Raw genomic sequence first — 20,117 nt, 5'->3', positions numbered from 1 at the left:
TTTGTTAACCAAATTATTATGTATCTATATATGCAACCATTTAAAAATGTATTACAGCTGTACCCATTAAAGTATATGAAATCTGCCAACATTACAGGGGCGGGAGGGAAGAAGAGCATAATTGACCTTGTTTATACATATGTAAACACACATACACAAGTATTCTCACTAAAATGCTCAGGCTAGTGAACTGTGGCTGAAGGGCCAGGGAGTTTTGCCTTCTAATATTATTTGAATTTTTAAAAATAATAAACATATTTTTGTAAATTGACAAAAATTAAATAAGTAAAATAAAACATACATTGAATAAACTGAAACCAACTCAAACCACAAATCCAGATGAAGGCCAGGGAGATGGCTCAGTGGCAGAACACTTGCCTTGTGTATGTAAGGTCTTGGGTTCAATCCCCAGCTCCCCCCAAAATTAAAAAACAATGTGACAAAAGAATGAACTGGTCTTAGTTGCATACTTAATGTCATAATACAGAAAGATCTAGCACAGATGTTGAAACAAAAGAGAACATAGAGAGTTTGGTATAATCCTAAATATTCTCCACTCATCTAAAACCGGAGAGAGATGTCATGAACTGATCATTCAAACCTCCTCTAGAGGCTGAAGAGAGGGCTCAGAGGGTAAAGGCAGTTGTCCCAAAGCCTGCTGATGATTGATTTCAGTTGTATCCCAAGGTCCCACACGGTGGTAAAAAGGTAACTAATTCTAGCAAGTTGTCCTCTGATCTCCCAAGTGAGCACTGGCATCTCCCTCCCCCCAATACCTAGATGCAATAAAGAATATATTTTATCAACCAAATTTAAGCTTTTTTAAAGTGTACTGGCTGGTTTTGTGTGTCAATTTGACACAAATTAGAGTCATCAGAAGAAGCCGCCTCAGTTGAAGAAATGCCTCCATGAGATCTAGCTGTAAGGCATTTTCTCATTTAGTGATCAGTCAGGGAGGGCCCAGCCCATGATGGTTGGTGCCATCCCTGGGCTGACAGTTCTGGCTTCTATAAGAAGGTGGGCTGAGCAAACCATGGGAAGCAAGCCAGTAAGGAGCACCCCTCCATGGCCTCTGCATTAGCTCCTGCCTCCAGGATCCTGTCCTGTTTGAGTTGCTGTCCTGACTTCCTTCAGTGATGAACAGCAATGCTGAAGTGTAAGCCAAATAAACCCTTTCCTCCCCAACTTGCCTTTTAGTCATGGTGTTTCATCTCAGCAATAAAACCCTAACTAAGACATATAGTTTGTCTCATCATTAGTTACTCTTTAGTCTGATCACACTATTGATGTCAAAGCACACAGAAGGAGCACCTGTAACTTACATTTTTATGATTGACACACTTTAAGAGGACGAGTTCACGATAGGCTCTCTTTGCATGCGTCTGGTTCTGGAAAGGACGGCTTAACTTCTTGACAGCAACATTTATCCCAAGAACTGTATCAAAAGCAGCACTATAATTAGGAAATATAATAAACAGTCTATTAAAATGGCCTTTGAAAATAGCAACAGAGAATGACAGACAAAGAGAAATGTTTCTGTTCTTCCCCAGTCAAGTTTTATGTATGTATGGAAAGTGGAGTGGCTGAGCCGGTGAGACACACTAACCCCCACCCAAATCCTCTCAAAGGCACCAAGCCTTTCAGCTACAGTTCAAGTAGAATTCTGCAATTCTTTGTACACTGAATTTTCTGTTAGCTAAGATTAGCAGGTTCAGAAACAGGTAATTTAATCCAAAGCATGTAACATAGGTCAAGGAATGAAATTTTCAGTTTAAACATGTCAAGAAATTGAAAACTTCCCTGTTATCACTGATTAAAATACCAGTATATTTTGAAGTACCACAGCAGATTCTGTGGTTGAGCTCATGGAAGGAATTTAATAAATCTAAGTTTTGACTGATTATGCTCTCCCAGGCCAAAGAATCTAAAAAGAAACAGAAGCCCAAGTCTCAGCTCATGATAAATTCCCAAGACACAAAGTCCCAGTGTAAGCACTTGCTATATATAAAGTTCTGCAGGAAACGCTCCTCCTTTTATAGGAAGAAGAAAACCTAAAGCTCCAGTTTCCAGCTCTCACATCCCTTCATGGAATTTAGTGTTAATTTTTCTCCGGAAATTGGACAGAAAAGTGAGTGCTTGATGACACATGGTCAAGTTTCAAGTTAGCAATACACAGTGTCATCAGTGAGAGGCCTTCTGATGGCCCAACAGGGGCTCAGGGCTGCTAGAGAGCCTGCGAGCCCAGGCACCCCTTCCAGCCCTGCTTCTGGGTTTATGTTCTCTACTTTGTAATACTGTTTGCTCTTAATCTTTTCTGTTAATAATACTTTTTGCTGAACAACTCTAACTTAATTCAACCTGTTTTTAAGTTAAAGGCAGTGCATGGTGGAACTGGCTAAGGAGAATCGCTACATTTGTTACGTGTGCGCGCGCGCGCACATATATACAAGTCATAGGTAAGCCCACATGCTCACAGGCAAATTTACTACTCACATGAATATAGGATGATGAAGAAAATCTATTGAGAAACCATTAATGTGCCTATGTGTGTGCACACTTGTATGTATGTATTTCTTAGATTCATCTTTCTGATCTCAAAGTTTTGTCTGAATTTTCAGACAAACAGGAGTTATGACTGAGTTCCAGGGCTCTACAGAATAACGTGGTGTCTTCAGTTAATAACATTACTATAATGTGGTTTTTTTTCTTTACTTTCTTTTTCTTCGAGTCAAAGTCTCTCTGTGCAGTCCTGAAACTCGCTATGTAAATCACTCTGGCCCTGAACTCACAGAGATCCGCCTCCCCCTGCCTCCAGAGTACTGGGGATGCAGTCCTAAAACTTGCTATGTAAATCAATCTGGCCCTGAACTCACAGAAATCCACCTCCCCCTGCCTCTAGAATACTGGGATTAAAAGTGTGCACTACCATACCCTACTGTATTCTTTAAAATTGAGAGATGTTAAGTGTTCTCACTGCAGAAAACATGTGAGACATGTATATGTAAATTAGCTGAATTTAGCTATTCTATAATGTATATATATTTTGAAACACTATGTATATGTATGTGTATGTATGTATGTACTGACTAGTTTTGTTGTTGGCCTAACATAAGATAGAGTCATTTTGGAAGAGGGAATCTCAATTGGAAAATGCCCCCCACAGACTGGCCTGTGGGGCATTTTCTTGATTAATGACTGATGTGGGAGGCCCAGCCCATTGTGGGTGGTACTACCCCTGCATGGTATAAGAAAACAAACTGAACAAGTCGGGAGGAGCGAGCCAGTAAGCAGCACTCCCCATGGCCTCTGCTTCAGTTCCTGTCTCTAGGTTCCTGTCTTGACTTCTCTGGATGATGAACTACAAGCTCTAAGATGAAATAAACCCTTTTTCCTCTATGTTGTTTTTGGTCATGGTGTTTTATCACAGCAATAGAAACCTGTCTAAATAAAATAAACATATGCGTATGTCAATTAACCTTTTTTGATGTATAAAATATGTCAAATGAACTAATTCTAAGCACTTGGAGACAGGCCTCTCCACTCCTGTTCTAGCTCTAGGGACAAGGACCTCCAGCTATCCATGTTCTCTGTTCTTGTGGTCACCTTTTAACTAACGGTGCAGACACTTCCTAGTATGCAACAGAGGCTGTAGTTCCTTACTTGGCACCTCCAACCCCTCCCAGCTTTGTTCTAATGGCATGTCAGGGTTTTCTCTGTAAGTGGGTTAAACGGACCTTATCTTGCTCTTCCCCCACAACATAAGGTGACTATTATGCTCCACCCTGCTCTCTTCTATCTCTACCTTCCCCCTTCTTTCCTCCAAAGCTTTGCCTTAAACACTCAAGCTTGCTAGCATCTTCATTTCAAACTGACAGCTAAGCCTCTGTGCTGCTTCTCGCAGCTGTCTATAAACACTGACAACCAACGGGAAAGTACACGTACGCATGTAAATATTACTAGTTGCAGAGCTGGGATTATGCTTCATTTTCCAAAGATCACACCTATCAGCCACTTGAACACCCTGCCCTTCTGTTTTCTATATTGACCATGCCTCTTTCTATACTTCCTTCCACAAGTTTCTAATAAACATCTTTTTCCTAAAAGGAGAAAAGCTCATCTCCCAAAGCACCGTGCCTTCCCACTCAGATATCTATGCTTGGAATCGATCCATCCTTTCTTTGAAGGCATCTCAAAGCCTGCTTCACAGAACTTATCCTGGGATTCCATTTCTGGCCTCCTGTATTTACTGCCTTCTTATATTACATGTTCTCTTGTTGTCTTGATTGTTGAAGTGAGTCCTTAAAGAATGTCCCCAGACAACATACGCTGAAGATAAATGATCTTACTCTGCCCTCATCTTTGACTGGCGATCTGTCTTTTAAGCTGAAAATCAATTTCCCTCAGAACTTAAGTTAAGGCCGCTGCTTTCCAGCTTTGAGTGCTGTTGGTGAGGGAGGCTTTCATCTGACAGCCACTCCTTTGCTTTGTGTTGTTTTGTGTCCCTCTGCTCAATGATGCATCACAAAGAGCCATGCTCTGTTGCTGCCCCCCAAAAGTCCCCTTAACAACCCTTCCCAACTGTTATCATTTTTGCCCACCAAAGAAGAAAATAGCTTCCGAGGTTTTATCTATTTTTAATATAAATTTTTTGATATTTTGAGATAGCGTCTCTCTACATAGTCCTGGCTGTCCTGGAACTCACTGTGTAGACCCGTTTTTCTGGTCTCGAACTCAAGAGATCCTCCTGCCTCTGCCTCCCAAGTGCTGGAATTAAAATCCTGTACCACCAAGCCTGGCCTAACTTCTAACTTTTATGACAATCACTTTCTTGCTTTCACAAACTCAACATGTGCCCTTATATCTATCACTTAACTCTATCACTTATTTTTGCCGTTTTTTTTTAGATGTCTTTGACTTTTCACTCAACACTGTATCTATGACTCACCCACTGGTCTGAGTACTGTAGTTTACTGTCGTTGCTACAATGTTCCTTTGTGTGACTGTCACATGACACCGATTGCTACTTTATTTTCAGTTCTCAAGTGATGGTAAGAAGCACCTCCATCGCGTTCATGTGCGTGGCTCCACTCCTCCAGGCATGCATCTCTGACAGGCACATAGCCAAGTGGGAATGCAGAGATTCTACTTTAGTAGATGAAGCCAGACTGTCTTGTAGTAAGTGATTACGGAGCAATAAAAGATGAACACATCCTCTCTTCTGTATCCTACTCTTTGGTCTCTGAGGCTTCATTCCGGGTATTTTCTGCTGATGCACCTTCCGCACGACCATTCTCTCTTCAGTTACGTCTCATATTTGCAAGCACTTTCTGTGAGTCTGTAATTCAATCACCACAGCTTCCACTTTCACGTCTATCATTTCCACCTAGTTCTCTTTTGAAGTTCTTGTTCTTCCACTCAAGTTTTCATCTTGTCTTTTATCATCTTGAACGCACCACCACAGCTATTTAAAGTTTTGGATCTAATGATGCTGGGATCCCCTGTTGAACTGACCCTTTTGTCTTATCTCCTTGTATCTAGTCATTTTTAATTGTGTTAAGACCTTGCATTTATAAAGCTGCTGTAGAAAGGATCTGAAATGGAAGGTAATGCGACCCTCTTTCAGAATTTACATTTGAGCTACTGGGCACATGGGAGCACTAACCGTGTAGACTCACCTCTAACATTTCAACAAGTGCATGATGACCGATGCTGAGTGGCAGGGCCTCACTCAAGTTAACCCCATTCCTTCTAGGGTGCGGCCTTTCAACAGCCCCAAAACAAAGCCAAGGAAGTTTTCCAGGCCCTGTTAGAAAGCCTCAGGATCTCATTCCTATTCTCTAGCCACACGGACAGTTCCAGCAGTCCCTTTCAGAATTTAAATGATCCCAAGAAACAGCCCCAAACGTTGGGCTTCCTATACTAGCCTGACTGATGTGACACTGACTTCAGGAACTTACTAGCTCTCTAAGGGCAGATGCTGACCATGGAGGGCAGTGTGGGAACGCTGGTGGCAAATGGGAACCTGGGTCATTGATGTGTTTTATTATCCAGGTTTTAGCCTCCTCCCCATTGTGGTCTCTGTACTTACAGTACCCTGGAGTTCTGTGGTAGAAAGGCTCCCTTTCTGGTTACAATCAACACTCTACTTATTCTCACCCCCTCTGCCGTGTCATCTGGATCAAGACCCCCAACTTATTTTATGTTGCAGAAATTTATTACAACTTTTTTTGCTACTGATTATTGTCATTCTCTTTTGTCTGGCTCTTCGACTTACCATCTGAAGTCTGAAGTCTCAAGCCATCATTTCACTCATGAAGACACAGTGAGCTGCCTAAGGTCACAAAGAACTTTAGCTGAGGATCTGCACTGGGCTCAGAATCCAAGTCTCCTCTCTCACAGCCATTCTATGCTTCACACTAAGAACCTCCTTACCAAAACCATGTTATTCTGGACATTATTTATGGTTTGTTTATATTAATAGAGGTAAATAAGACAATTTAAAGACAGATGAGTGTTCATGCTTACAGAAAGCTAGAAGGAAAGCATGCAAGATCTATCTATACTAATTATTTTGCATTAAGGTTCTAACTGGTACTCCTAGGAACTGCCAGGCCCAACATTAAAAACTTAAGGAAAGGGGCTAAGCATGTCACAGGACCAAAGGTTTACATTTGGGCTGAACAACTTAGATTTTAGAAGGAGAAAGGAAAAGTATACACTTGAGTCAATGATAACTTTAAAAACTTATTTCCTAATAAGTTTTTCTGTCATCTTCTACGGAACAAAAACATAGGAACAAATCAAATAAGCCAACAACTGTAAAGACAATTGAGAACAGGAGGGAGGGCCTGGGAACACAGCTCAACAACAGAGGCTCGCCCAGCACATCTGGAGCCGAGTCTGATGCTTAGCACTGCAAACAACAGTGAAATGAAGTTAGGGGTCAGAATATTTTATCCTGGCTCCAGCTCTTACACTTAACTCTGTGTGTCACTGTGGTTCCCGTGTACACCTGGTCCTATGTGTTTACAATGGTCTAGTTTAACAAAACTAACTGGTTTAGAAACCAGAGTGGTGCTAACACATTTTATTTCTCAAAACTGTAAAAATACACTTGCGTCTACATCAGCTCCCAGTGCTGTTCTTGTGGCTACTGAATGGCCACAAATTATTGATTTAAAACAACACAAATTTATTATCTTACACTTCTGGACTTCAGAAGTCCAAAATTAGTCCTAAGGGGCTAACATTAAGGTCAGGGGGCTGTGATCCTCATGGATGCTCTGGGAAGAATCCATTCCCTTCCTTTTTTCCAGCTTCTAGAAGCTTCCTGCATTCCTGTCCCACAGCACTCCACATTCTGTAATCACATTTCCTTCTCTGACCAGGATATTCCGGACTCCCTTTTGTAAGAGCAACTTCGATTACACTGGCCCACCAATGCTCCCACCTCAAGATCACTGATTTGTTGCTTTGTTTTTCAGACGGGGTCTCACTCTGTAGCCCAGGAAGGCCTTGAACTCACTATGTGGCCCAGCCTGACCTGCTGCCACTTAACAGTAATCCTTCTGCTTCCAAGACTTGAATGTTAAGATCACTCATTTAATCAAGTCTGTAAAGTTCTTTCTGTCCTGTAAGGTCATAATCACAGGATTCCAGGGTTAGGACATGGCTATTTCTGAGGAGGCATTATTCTGCCCATCGTACCCTCAAAAGTTTATTGATGGACATTTCTAAAGTACAAACTCAATGCTAACAAGAAGTTCTAGACCATTAATTAACAGCAAAATGGCTAGACCTTAATGAGATGGGTAGAAAATCCAGTTCTATTGTCAAGGTAGCAGCTCACCCATTGCTGAGATCATTTCAGCAAAAGTAAACCTTCTGTTCTGCTTTGATAGGAACGTGCCACTACCTGACCATTCCCCATCCGATCTGAAACCATACAGCTTGGCAGGATGAAAAAAGAGGAAGCGGAGGGCAGGAACAATCACTTCTGAAGGTTTTATTTTCCTATATAAGAACATAGGTGGGAGGATACTATAAAACTGTCAGTTACAGTTACAAAATTAAAGTATATGTACATATGCACATATGTATACATGGGTGTGTATATATATATGTATATATACACGTGTGTATGTATGTATATATGTGTGCATAGGGTATATCTGTGTATGTACGAATATGTATACGTGTGTGTATATATACATACATATGTATGTACACATGGGTATATGTATACATGCATGTGTGTATGTATATATGTACAAATGTATGTATGCATGCATATGTATGGATGTTTTAGTGCTGGCAAGAAATCCAGGTACTTCCATATACTAGGCAAGTGCTCTACTGCTGAGCTTCCTCTCTAGCCCTCAACAGTTCTTGGATGTAATCATCCTACAAAGATGAATCTAATTTATTAAGAATTTCTAGAGAGATATTTAATGAATATTGATTTGTTCATTATTATGAAGATTTTAAACAGAGATTAGGTCAGAGTCCTGGTCATACAAAAAGTGTCAGTGACTCAAGTCATCAAGCTTTAACTAAGTGCAATAAGGTCCCAAGAGACCAACAGGTGGTTTAGACCCAGATCTATCCCGAACCCATGGAACAGATAAAAGTCAATGAGCTAGTCCTCAACTGTACCACACATACAGAGACAGTCATGGCAGATCTCATTATATAATACATACTAGTCACTTTACTTTTAATCTTCAAGAACAAGTCAATGATGGGCCAAGTAGGATAAATGAAGCCCATATTTAATATGGATGCTCTGTCCACCCTATAAAGGAAACTTCCCAAGATAATTCACGTTCCCCCTTCTTCCATCCTCTCATCAAATCACTATCTAATTCCAAATAAGAAAGAGTTTACAACTCACGTAAACACTCATGACTTTATACCACCCACGTTTCCTTACCTCAGCCAGCCACTGACTTGAAAACCTTTCTTGTCACAAAGGGTTTAAGTCTGGTTTGATCATCTCCAGAGTAAATTCAAAGTCTCAGCACTCTAAAACTGAAGCTTTTTGAGCACTGCCATGGTGCTCAGACTGCTGGATTTTAGAACATTTCAGATTTCAGATTTTGCGATTAGAGATGCCCACCAGTAAATACAAATATTGAAAAATGTGACAGGAGTCTACACTCAGAAATACCTCTGCTTCCGAGCCGTACAGACAACTTAGAGGTTAAACCCCACTGTGAGCAGCCGGCACTCCGTCCAGGCAGCACCTGTTCCTTCCCCAGTCTCTCCTCTGAGCACCCGGGGCCTGATCAGAGTCTCTACAGCAGAGGATCAGCTGAAGCCCACTGAGATGCTACGCTCAGCGTCTTCACAGGAAAAACCAAAACCCTCCTCCCGGAATGCCCAGGAGAGGCCTTTTATTTTCAACCCTCTTTGCCTACCAGCTGTAAACATTAAATGTTTTATCTTATCACAATTTCTTTTAAAGACAAATATAGTCTTGTTGATCAGTGAGGGGGGAAAAAAAAGCTTTGTCCAGAAAACTACAGTCTAACATGTTTGAGAGGTGCTGATAACGGTAGTCTAGAAAACACGTGAGAAACGTTACCTTTGTCTGGCCAGTGACGTTGCAGCCGCTGACTGTCTTACCATGCAAGAGCCTAAGGTTCAGGGTCAGACTAATGGTTCTGACGTCCTGGGCTGGACACCAAAGAAGAGACGGCCAGCCCAACCCCTCACACAGCAGCCCTTCCTGGTTAATCCATGGTGTGATAATGACACTGCCTGGCCTCATCCTGCCAATGAATGGCAAGGCACTGCAATGATGGCGCCTGGAAATGAATAGGAGTGATTGGGAATAAAAGGAGGAGGGGGGAGAAGGTGGCCATGATGAAGAAATGAATAAAACGCCAAATCCCTGCTACACCTCACTGTCATACCAATTATTCTGATATCATAATGACAGGGCAAATGAAAAGAAAAGAAACTAATAAATAAACAAAACCAACAACAAAGCAAAAGAAAAATTGAGTTTGTATCCTATAAATGACTGTCTATAACTATTGCAAGGACTGATTTAGCTTAGCTCAAAATCTAATCTACAACAGGGGGTATTTTTTTTTTAATCAGTGCTTCTAAACTCTGATTTAGTTTTACTTTTTACTAAAGATGTAGTCTATGCTATTAGAACGCCAGACTTACCAAACAATTCCTTGGGCTCCAGAGCCGATTGGTTTCAATTGCTGGTAACGCTTTAGGACAGTGAAAGTCGAGTCCGCCACTTGCACACTGTAAAACTGACCATCACTTTTACTGTCACTCATGATGTAGTGTCATGCAGTATTCCGGCGAGCGGGTACCTTCGTCAGATCCCTGGACAGAGAAACAGAATGAACTGATGCACTTACCAAATCGTGTACATGGAGCTCCGTTCACAGTGGTTCCAATCTGCTGGGATATAAAGGTATGGCTATGAGATAGGAAAATCAGCTTGGCCAAGCTCTCAACTTAAGCAAGGGGCACAAATTAAAAAAAAAAAGATTTCAGTGGTGAAAGTCCATCAAAAGAAGCAATTAAAACAAAACTTTTCTAACACTTATTTATGTATCTAGGTGCTTTGTCTGCATGCATGTATGTGTGTGCCTGGACAGCTGTGAGCTGTCATGTGGGTACCGGGAATGGAACCTGGGTCCTCTGGGAGAGCAGTCAGAGCTCTTAACTGTTGAGCACCTCTCTAGCCCTGAAAAGAAGGAATTTTGAGACGCAGAAAGGCCACGATTTTTTTTTTTTTTTTTTTTTTTTTGGTTTTTCGAGACAGGGTTTCTCTGTGTAGCTTTGCGCCACTCCTGCAACGATTTTTAAAGGACTGTACTATAATAAACTATCTTGGGGCAGGGGTGCACCTTAGTAGCATGCACAAGGCTGTGAGTTCACCTGAAAAATGGGTGGGGGTAGGGATGGTGAAAGACTCACCTCTGGAGAAAAGAATTTATACATTATTACCAGCCATGGTAAGACCACTGTGTCACTAATGTGTCTCACCCACTTCCTTCTTGTGGGACACCAGCTTATGTCTAGTAGTCTCAGGTACAGATGGGAGTATTAGTTCAGAATGATTGATTCTAAAGTTCCTGGAGACAGCAAGTACTAGTCATCTAAGTGCGTGGACTCAGGCTAACGTGATGAACCTCAAAGTAACAGGCTGTTAGGAGGATTAGGGACACTGGTATGAGGTGTGCACCCCAGCGATGGGCCTGTTTTATGAAGGTGGAGCCAGAGCTTGCCTTCATTCCCTGCACCCCAAACGCAGCTATAGCGCACAGTAAAACAATTATCTACACTCTAAGTATATTCACAGATATACAAACATACAGGGGCTTCAGAAAGTCGTCTCCTTGTGGTTTGGGCAGCCGGCTGACTCCCAGTTTGACTGGAGTGTGAAATGTCCTCTATAGCCTTGTGTTTAAACACTTGGTCCTCAGAAGGTGGTGCTGTTTAGGGAAGTTGTAGAACCTTTAGGAGGTGCAGCCTGGTTGGACAAATTGGGCTGCGAGAGGATAGCATGGAGGGTAACAGTCTCACTGTTTCCAGCATAAACTGCTCCCTGGTCTGGGGAGACTGAGGAATCCCAGCAGCAGGCTCCCACCACTGTGTACTCCATCAGGGTGGGCTGTACCTTGTAAGCATGAGCCAAAGTAACTCCTTTCTCCCCTAAACTGCTGTCATGCATTCCATCACAGTGACTAAAAAAGGGAGAAATGTGACTGACATGCTCACCCTGGGAAAGGTTGGATGATGTTAACTGAAAAATAAGTGAGTTATGATTTTGGCCTTTTAACTTAAGATGCCAACAACAAAGTCAGAGAGGCAGACATCCCATGAACAATTTTTGTCTACAGCTCCACCAAACCTCTGCCTTTCTGGTCCACCATCTGATATTTAATGGCTGCCTGGTGAGTTTTCGGCAAGGAGAACTTTCTTCTCAATACAGCGATGCCTAGAATTCCCTTGAACATGGAAATAAGTTCGTAGAGGCTGAAACAAAGGCTCAAGGGCAAATGAGCAATGGAAGCCACATGCTAGAAACAGTTGAGCTGCCCACCAGCCGAATCACTGAGTGACCTTGTGGCGCAAAGTCATCCCCATTTCTGGACCACCTGCCCCTGCGTGACTGGCACAGATCTCAGTCTTCTCTGGAAACTCTCTTTCTTCAGCTGCTCACATCCCACAGCTGGACTAGTACAATACAAGGCCAACTTCCTTGAACTTGGGGACTAGAGCTAATCAGACTAGGCTCAGGAATTATTAATATAATTTCACCCCAAGATTTAAAATCACTCTAAAATTAAGATAAAGTGCTCTTGTTAGCTAAGGAAAAAAGTCATCTAAGAACAAACCTTTCAAAGCCACTCCTCCTGTTACATTTGGGCTGCATGAGAAGACAAAAACCACCCCACAGAGACACACACAAGACAACCTGGGAAAACATGTAACTTAGGCACTAATGGATCTATTCAGTTGGAATGACATTTTAAGTAAAAGGTCCATAAAACAGGGCTCAGGAAAACCATTTTGCAAGCGGGAAGTACAAGCATTCCTCAAGCAACCACACTAGCCACACAACCAAACCTGGATGTACTGCCTCTGCCACGCCACCAGCATGGGTCCAACACAGTCTCTATCCATGCCACATCTACAGTCTTGGCAGCTTGCTGAGCTGGGGCTATAAAGGCTTTTATAGGTCTGTCTTTTCCCCCAGGCCATGAGCTTCTTCTCAAAAAGTAGGGAGGTACGAGCTGGGCAGGTAACTCAGTGGTAGAGTGCTTGCCTGGCATAAGGCCCTGGATTCATTCCAGAGTGGGGTGGGGGAAGGGCACAAGAGAAAGGAGTGAGTAGAAGAGTACAGACCATCATGAAGGAAGGCTTCATAGAGGCAAGACCGATCCTCAAGTTTGTTCACAAAACTGTGGACCTGTGAGTATTGGTGAGAACTGTAAGGTGGCGAATCATACAAGTAATAGCTGTAATGCTGTGCATGCATGTGAATCCTAACCCAGCAATTGCAAGTCTAGAAATGCACGGGGTGAGTATGTGTTCAATACTCAAAGATATCTGTCCAAGAACAGAGCACATCTAACCAGCAAGACTATGAACAACTCAAAACATAAAGTACAATGAAGGCATTAAACAGAATTCAGGGACTGTGTGTACTAGCCTGTAAAGATAGCTAAGAGACACAAAGGAAATAAAGCAAGTTGAATTAGAGTTCACATAATGCCAATCTGTGTGCACTGAGTATAAACACACAACACATACACACATGTAAGCACACAGTGTGTGTACACATTCTCTCTCTCTCTCTCTCTCTCTCTCTCTCTCTCTCTCTCTCTCTCTCTCTCTCTCCACAGACTGTATACCAGCAAGAACAGAAAAATAAATGGGACATGAGAAATGTTCCCATTAGAACTTTCTGTTCTGTTTTAACCACATAGGTTTATATTTTAAAAAACTAATCAATTTTAAAATTAAAACGAAAAGCTACCAAACGACCTTGTGACAGCTGCAGGGAGGGTGTGTTGGAGACAGATGACACTGGAGTGGGGCGAACAGCTCAGGCTCTGAGAGACACATTTAAAAATTCTTTCAAGCGACCTGTGAGGGGTGGGTGCACTGCCATCCTGACAGTAAAGGAGGAAGCTGAGGTTTCTGGACAGTAAGGAGCTGCCCCAATTCCCAGTGTGGCCCAGAACTGAACTGAGGTGTGTCTGACCACAGCACCCTCCTTCCTCCTAGCACACCAGTCGTCCATCTCTAATTAATGTAGGACAGAAAGCCACGAGTCCAAGGGCTGGGCAGCACCATGCCAGAGCAACACGGGCTTCCCTCACCAACACACTTTTCTCTGAAGAAGACTGAGTGATTCATACTCAATTAACCCTTTAATTACATTGAAGTTTCAGAATGCCCAAGACCTGCACTATTTAAATGGACCTGTTGCTATGGCTAAAAGCAGATTCTTAGTCACCCTGTTTCAAAACACACTCTTTACATTTTTTTTCATAAAGCTCTTCACTGGCCTATGCTAATCCTCATGGGAAAACAACAACAAACAAACAAACAAAAAAATGTAGCTTATGGTAATTTAAACTGCCCCCATGCTGGGGACTGAGCTGGAAAACTCACATGCTAGGAGCGCTCTACCACTGAGTGACATCCCCATCGCCAAATCCTGGCCTGATGCTGCACTGTAGTTAGGCAGACATACAACCATTTCATTCTCAAGAACATCACAGCCTTGCAGGGCCTCCCTTCTGAATTTCTGTTCTTGCGTTACTGTGTCTCTCTCTCTCTCTCTCTCTCTCTCTCTCTCTCTCTCTCTCTCACACACACACACACACACACACACACACACACACACACACACACTCACTCAATACAGGACATGGTGCTCACCTCACCACCTAAGGACTCCAGCAGGTTTCCTCTTTGTCAGCCCTGTTTTCAGGTACCAGGCCCCTTAACTGAACTATCTGCCCACATGAGAACTGGCCACAGATACTCAGAGCAACTTTGTCACAGATCAAAACTAGAAACTGCAAATATCCATGGCTGCATATCTAGACTACAGAATACTAGCCGGCACCGAAAAGAGCCACACTGCTGACTGGGTAGATCTCAAATGCATTACACAGTTGGTCTCCATATTCATGGATTCTGAACTTTTAAATTCAACCAACCACGGGTAGAAAAGATTTCGTAAGATCAACTGCACAGTTAGGTAGAACAAGACATTCTATGTGCCACTGCACAGTAGTGTAACTACAAATCACATTAATATACTGCACACTTCACATAGCTAAAAGAGATTTGAAAGTTTTTATGACACGAAATGATAGATGCTCAATGATCTAGATGTGATTTGACCTAATTTAAACACTACATGTATCAAAACATCACATAGTGCCCCATTAACAGGCATAATTTTTATGTTTTCATGTATCAATTAAAATCATCATAAATTAAGTGACATTTGAGGGAAATTATATCTGTATTGAATGTATACAGCACATTTTTCTTGTCATTTCCCTCAAGTCATATAATACAATAACTTCATAGTATTTGCTTTATATTATAAATACTCTAGAGATGGTGGAAGACATATGGGAGAATGTGCACTAATACTGCACCCTTTTATATGACTTGAACACCCATAGGCTGTGGCATCCATCTGGGAATTCTGGATCCAGTCCTCCTGAGGATGCTGGGAGACAGCTGTCCTTACTGAAGTAAGTGACCCTTGAAAGGTCACCTTATAAGCCCATAAGTATTCTTCAAATGACAAAACTGTAGACATATAAAACAGATCTCAGTTGCCAGGGGTTATGCTCGGTGGGGGCTGGTGAGTGAGGCAGCCATGCAGGGGCTACAGGAGACCTTGGGGATGCTAAAAGGGCTCTGTATCCTGTGGTGGCAATGGTGGTTCAGGAACCTGCATGTGATAAAATGACACTGAACTACACGCACACCATAGCAATGCCCCCTTCCTGTTATGGTACTATACTGGAGTTATGTAAATATACAATCAGTGGAGAAAACTGGGTGAAAGGTAGGTGGGATTTTGCAGCTTCTTGTAGATCTATAATAGTTTCACAGTAAGGTATTTAAAAAGAGAGACTGTTGGAAACACACAGCAATCCTACCCTTCTGTCTGAATTCTTCTGATAGTGCCTGTGAAAACTTGACTCAAGTCCTTAGCATAAGAGCAGACTGCAAGCCTTCTGGCCTGTTCTTGGACACCAGACACACCAGGAGACTGCACACCTGCAGGCCTCTGCCCAGCAGCTCCATCGGCCTAAGCTGACTTCTCCGTCCCTTCTGCTCTTCTGGCCAGCATTCACCCTCCTTCAAAACCTAGTTCAAGCACCTGCTTCTCATGCAAGGTTTCCTGCTCGGCCTTTCCCAGTAAACAGCACCAAAGGCTCCTTTCATTTTGTGTAGAAAGCCCATCAGTTCTACTCCAAGTCCCTCAGTGGTGGAGGCTGTACTGGCTATTTCTGAACCCTGGTCCATTATACAGCTCAAGCAATACCAATCAAAAGCAAAGCCAAGTAAAAGGATAAATGTGGGAAGGCCGTGTGGAACAGGTTAAGGTCAGGTCTCAAGTCAGTCTCGTGGTGGGCCAGTCACTCATCCAGGGCCACACGACTACCAGAGGAGCACAGAACCTCAGGACACCTCTAGATGTGAGTTCAGCGGACCTGAGAAGGCACTGTGACCTGAGTCCACCCTCAATCTGAGTGACTGTCATCTAGATTCAACGACTACTTCTCGGGAAATATAACACTACGTTACACCACAGAGATGGCATCAGTGAACTCCAACCATGGAGGTGCTCCAGAACCACCAGCTGCGTCCACAAGTAGACTACAAGGGAAACAAGGGAAGCAGGGGGGCAGTAACAAACCGAAGGAACTTCGCGAGTGTGCTGGCTTCTGCCTGTAATTCCAGCACACGCAGAGCTGAGACAGGAAAACAGATTTAAGGCCAGCCTGGACTACACAGTGAGTCTGAGGTCACCCTGGGCTACAATGTGAAATCGTGTCTGAAAGAAGAAAAAAAAAATCAACCAAAAACCAAAAGCCAACAGAGAAAGAGAGAGAATCAAAAGGTATCAACCAGTAATCAACAACATAGCCTTGGTTCTCCTTTCAAATGAGAAACTATAAAATACATGAGACAACTTGAATATTGAATTCCACACCTTGAATATTTATTTAACAACTGGAATAAAATACATGAGGCAATCTGAATACTGACCGGTCACTTGATGCTATGAAAGAATTATTGCTTTTAAAGGGTAAGAGAGCCCCTGTCTTTTAGAGAAATGGACTGAGAAGTTCTCAGTGATATTTAGGTCCTGCTTTAGAATCTATTCCTTACACTCTGAGGAAAGTTTATGTACTTCCAGATCCAGGATGAAACAAGACTGCCAGAGTTCAAACCTGTAGATGTTGATACTAAGCTGTTTATTCCTGAACATACTTGAAAGTCCCCATCGTAAACAATTAAAATAACAGATTACTGTTGAAATCAGTTCACAGAGAGGTCAAGTACAAATCATTGAGAATTTTTAAAAATAAAATTACCACCTTCCTAGCTGGGTGTGAAAGCTAACTTCATAATTAGACAAAAATAGCAGCCCTCCTGACAAATCAAGGGTTTCCTTTAAAAATCGGATTTTTGTTTTATATTATAATAATTTTTTAAAAATTGGTTCACTCATAAGTAATTGCTTTTTGGCATTTTTCTTTATGCAGAATGTTAAGATATTTTTCTTTCATTTGAAACTGGCATATTCAAGTATACCCTTGACCGTTTATTTAAGGGACGGAGCAAAGCCATTTTCTACTGTTAACAAGTTATTATAAAGTCCTGGCACCTTGCAAATTAAAACCTCAGGAAAACCAAAGCTCTCTGGAGATTATGCCCCCAAAAAAGACAATTATTTTTAACCAGGCAGGACTCTTATGAAAGGGAGGGGGAAACATTTATAGATCGGCTATTGTTCTTCTAACACAAACTGAAAGCCTAACGCAAACAGAGCTGAGAACTGTAGATTTCGGGGTGATCTGGGTTCGGGTTCTCACCAGCTGCTTGTGCTGAAGCAGACAGCTGAAGCTCTGGGAGCCTCCATTTCTTCCTCTTCGAAACCTGCTCTCAGAGCTGCCGGTCACGGGGTGCCAGTCACACTCAAACGAGTACCTGGCTGGTATCTGGGAGAACAGGGCCTAGCTCTTCTGGCCTCGGGCTACTGTTCCTGCTCCTCACTGCTTCTCCCTCCCACACAGCCTGCTCAGGAGGTTAGCGGTGCTGCATGAGGTCCGCATTTGGCTTGACACCAAATACCTAGTTTTAATTAGCTATTGCCAACAATCGAAAAATCAGAGTCCAGATACAAACTTGGAACCCTAGCTTTTACAAAAACTGCTGAGGGTTCTGGAGCCTGGGGGGTCTCTACCACTGCACAACCCCACACTTGCTTTGGAGGGTGAAGTTCCTTGCTGATCTTGCCCTTTCATTTTCTGTGTCTGTCCCTGCTCAAGGCTCACCAGCACCCCCACTCCATGTCCTCCATTTCTAGGGCACAGACCCTTCACTACAGCTGGTGACATATCCTGTCCTAGAACTGTGTGCATGCCAGCCTGCTCCACGAGGCTCCTGGGCTCTCTGGGGGAAGGTACCCTGTTGCTATCTCTTTTGTGTCCCTAGAGCCTGGGAAAAAGCATGACCTAGATAATGCAGAATTCAGCAGATAACTCCTGAACGTGTGGGAGGAGCCTCGAGCAAAAACTCTTCCCAAAATATAAAAAATGTTTATCATAAGTTGTTCTAACGGCTACTAGACAGAGATTAAAAACAAATTTAAAAAATTTCACCAAATGAGAATAAGAGTCTGTTTGCTTACAAGTTTCACAAGTTAAAAGTCATCAACACAAACGGACAAAGCGGAGACAACAGGTAGGCAGGGACGACGGTCTTGCGGCTCATTCACTGAGCTGACACTACTGAAGAGTAGACCAGCCCAACTATCCGTCTTCGCAATGCTACAGAAAATGAACAGGGCAATAAATCAGACAGCATCAAACCACAGTAGATGCTAGAAGGAAAATCAAAGAAACGACGGATCAACTAGAATGACTAAGCCAGGGGAAAAGGGTGGTCAAGGCAGGCCTCACCAAAAACAAGCCGCTGAACCACAGGAGGGAGCACTATGAGTGACAACAGAGTAAAAAAAAAATCTTACGGACAACTCCTAACATGGAAAATTGGAAGTGCAAAGGTCCTGAGGTAAATAAATGCTTTGGGCACGTCCAAGGCAGGTGAGGAGAGTTGGACATGAGAAGAGCTCTGCTTCGGCCTTTAAGAGAAGAGGGGAGGGAGTGGCAGGCGGGTGGGCAGGGCCCACTCTGGCTTTGCTGGGCGCTGAAGATGAATGACAAGGCACTGGGGGAGGGGGGATCGGAGGAGCGAGAAGTGGGGGGCGGGGGGAGGACTCGAAGCGGATGAGGGAGAGTTCCTACCACACTCAGACCAGCACTCCAGAGAGCACTCACCCACCCAGGTGCCCACCAATGTGCGCCCTAGGTTGTTTCTGCCCCAGCGCTTTGAGACAGTCACACTGCCTGATAACAACCCCGACCCAACCCGAGACCTTCTACCACTTCTCCAAGGGGAAAACAGAGGGCCGGTGAGGGGGAGAGTCACCGCCAAGGTCGCGGGGACCAGAGCTCGGGCTCCTGGGCATGCCGCGAGGTGCAGCTGCGTGCCTCACAGCTGGAGGGAAGGCGCCCACAGACCCCTGCGGGCAGGTCTACCGGGGCCCGGCCAGACAGCGAGCGGGTCCGCAGCCCGGGGCTGCAGACACCAGGCGGGAGTGGACGACTGCCGCACCGTGGACAGCCGGGCGGTACTGAGCAGCCCACGCCCCGCGCCCCGCAACCCAGGCCCTGCGCGGCCCGAGCAGCCCCGCCAGGCCTAGCCGCCCGCCGGGCTCACCTCGGCTCCGCGCCGCCGCGCCGGAGGCAGAGGGAGGGCGCGCAGGCGGCGATGCGTTCTGGCGGTTCCCGGCTCCGCGGCCCGGACCCGGCCGCCCCGCCCCGCTCTGCTCCGCCCCGTCGCCGCCGCAGTGGGTGTGAGGGGCGCGGGGCGCTGCGACCCTTCCGGTCCGGTTCCCTTCTGCTCCGCTGCTGCCGCCGCCACCACCGCCGCCGCCGCCGCCGCCGCCGCGGCGCTCGGCCTGACGGATCCTCAGACCAGCCAATCAGAGCAAGGAGAGCCTGGCAGGCGGGGCCAATCGCGACAGGGAGGCGGGCCGAGGCTGGGCAGTACGGGCGTGGCTGTAGGCTTGGTGTGGGCGGGGCCAGTGGAAGGCTCAGGGTACTCGAGTGCCGAGTGGCGCCCCCTAGGCTGCTCGCGGGCCTGGCAGTCTGCTTGCTGCAAGCTTGCGTGCTAGTGTGTGCAGCAGGCTGGGGGAGCTAAGACCCTCTCCTGAGCCCTCCCTCCAGGGCCAGGGGACCCACATGCGTCAGAGAGAGTGGACCAAGGGGAATAGGAGCCGGGGAGGAGCGAGGCGTGTCTTT

At 44.4% G+C, this 20,117-nt stretch overlaps 1 protein-coding gene across 8 annotated transcripts in view; it reads right to left on the bottom strand.

Annotated features, from left to right (window-relative positions):
* Mapk9 (mitogen-activated protein kinase 9) overlaps window positions 1-19,714 on the bottom strand; it is a 44,904-nt gene extending 25,190 nt beyond the window's left edge. Inside the window, exons 1-3 of one of the 8 annotated variants that reach the window (XM_059270421.1) lie at window positions 19,534-19,714; window positions 10,180-10,350; window positions 1,323-1,452 (exon numbers count right to left, since the gene is read on the bottom strand). In XM_059270421.1, coding sequence (XP_059126404.1) covers window positions 1,323-1,452; window positions 10,180-10,301 — 252 coding nt within the window. In that variant the 5' untranslated portion in view covers window positions 10,302-10,350; window positions 19,534-19,714. Of the gene's footprint in view, window positions 1-1,322; window positions 1,453-4,346; window positions 4,475-7,450; window positions 7,589-9,586; window positions 9,680-10,179; window positions 10,351-19,533 lie in introns of those variants that run through there. The other 7 variants (XM_059270426.1, XM_059270420.1, XM_059270427.1 and 4 more) reach the window with 7 other exon arrangements.
* Window positions 19,715-20,117: the final 403 nt, after the last annotated feature.

This window comes from Peromyscus eremicus, chromosome 8a (assembly GCF_949786415.1).
Source record: "Peromyscus eremicus chromosome 8a, PerEre_H2_v1, whole genome shotgun sequence".
Classification (NCBI taxonomy): domain Eukaryota; kingdom Metazoa; phylum Chordata; class Mammalia; order Rodentia; family Cricetidae; genus Peromyscus; species Peromyscus eremicus.
The sequence above is the reverse complement of the archived record's forward strand: the minus strand, read 5'-3'. Positions and strand labels throughout refer to the sequence as shown.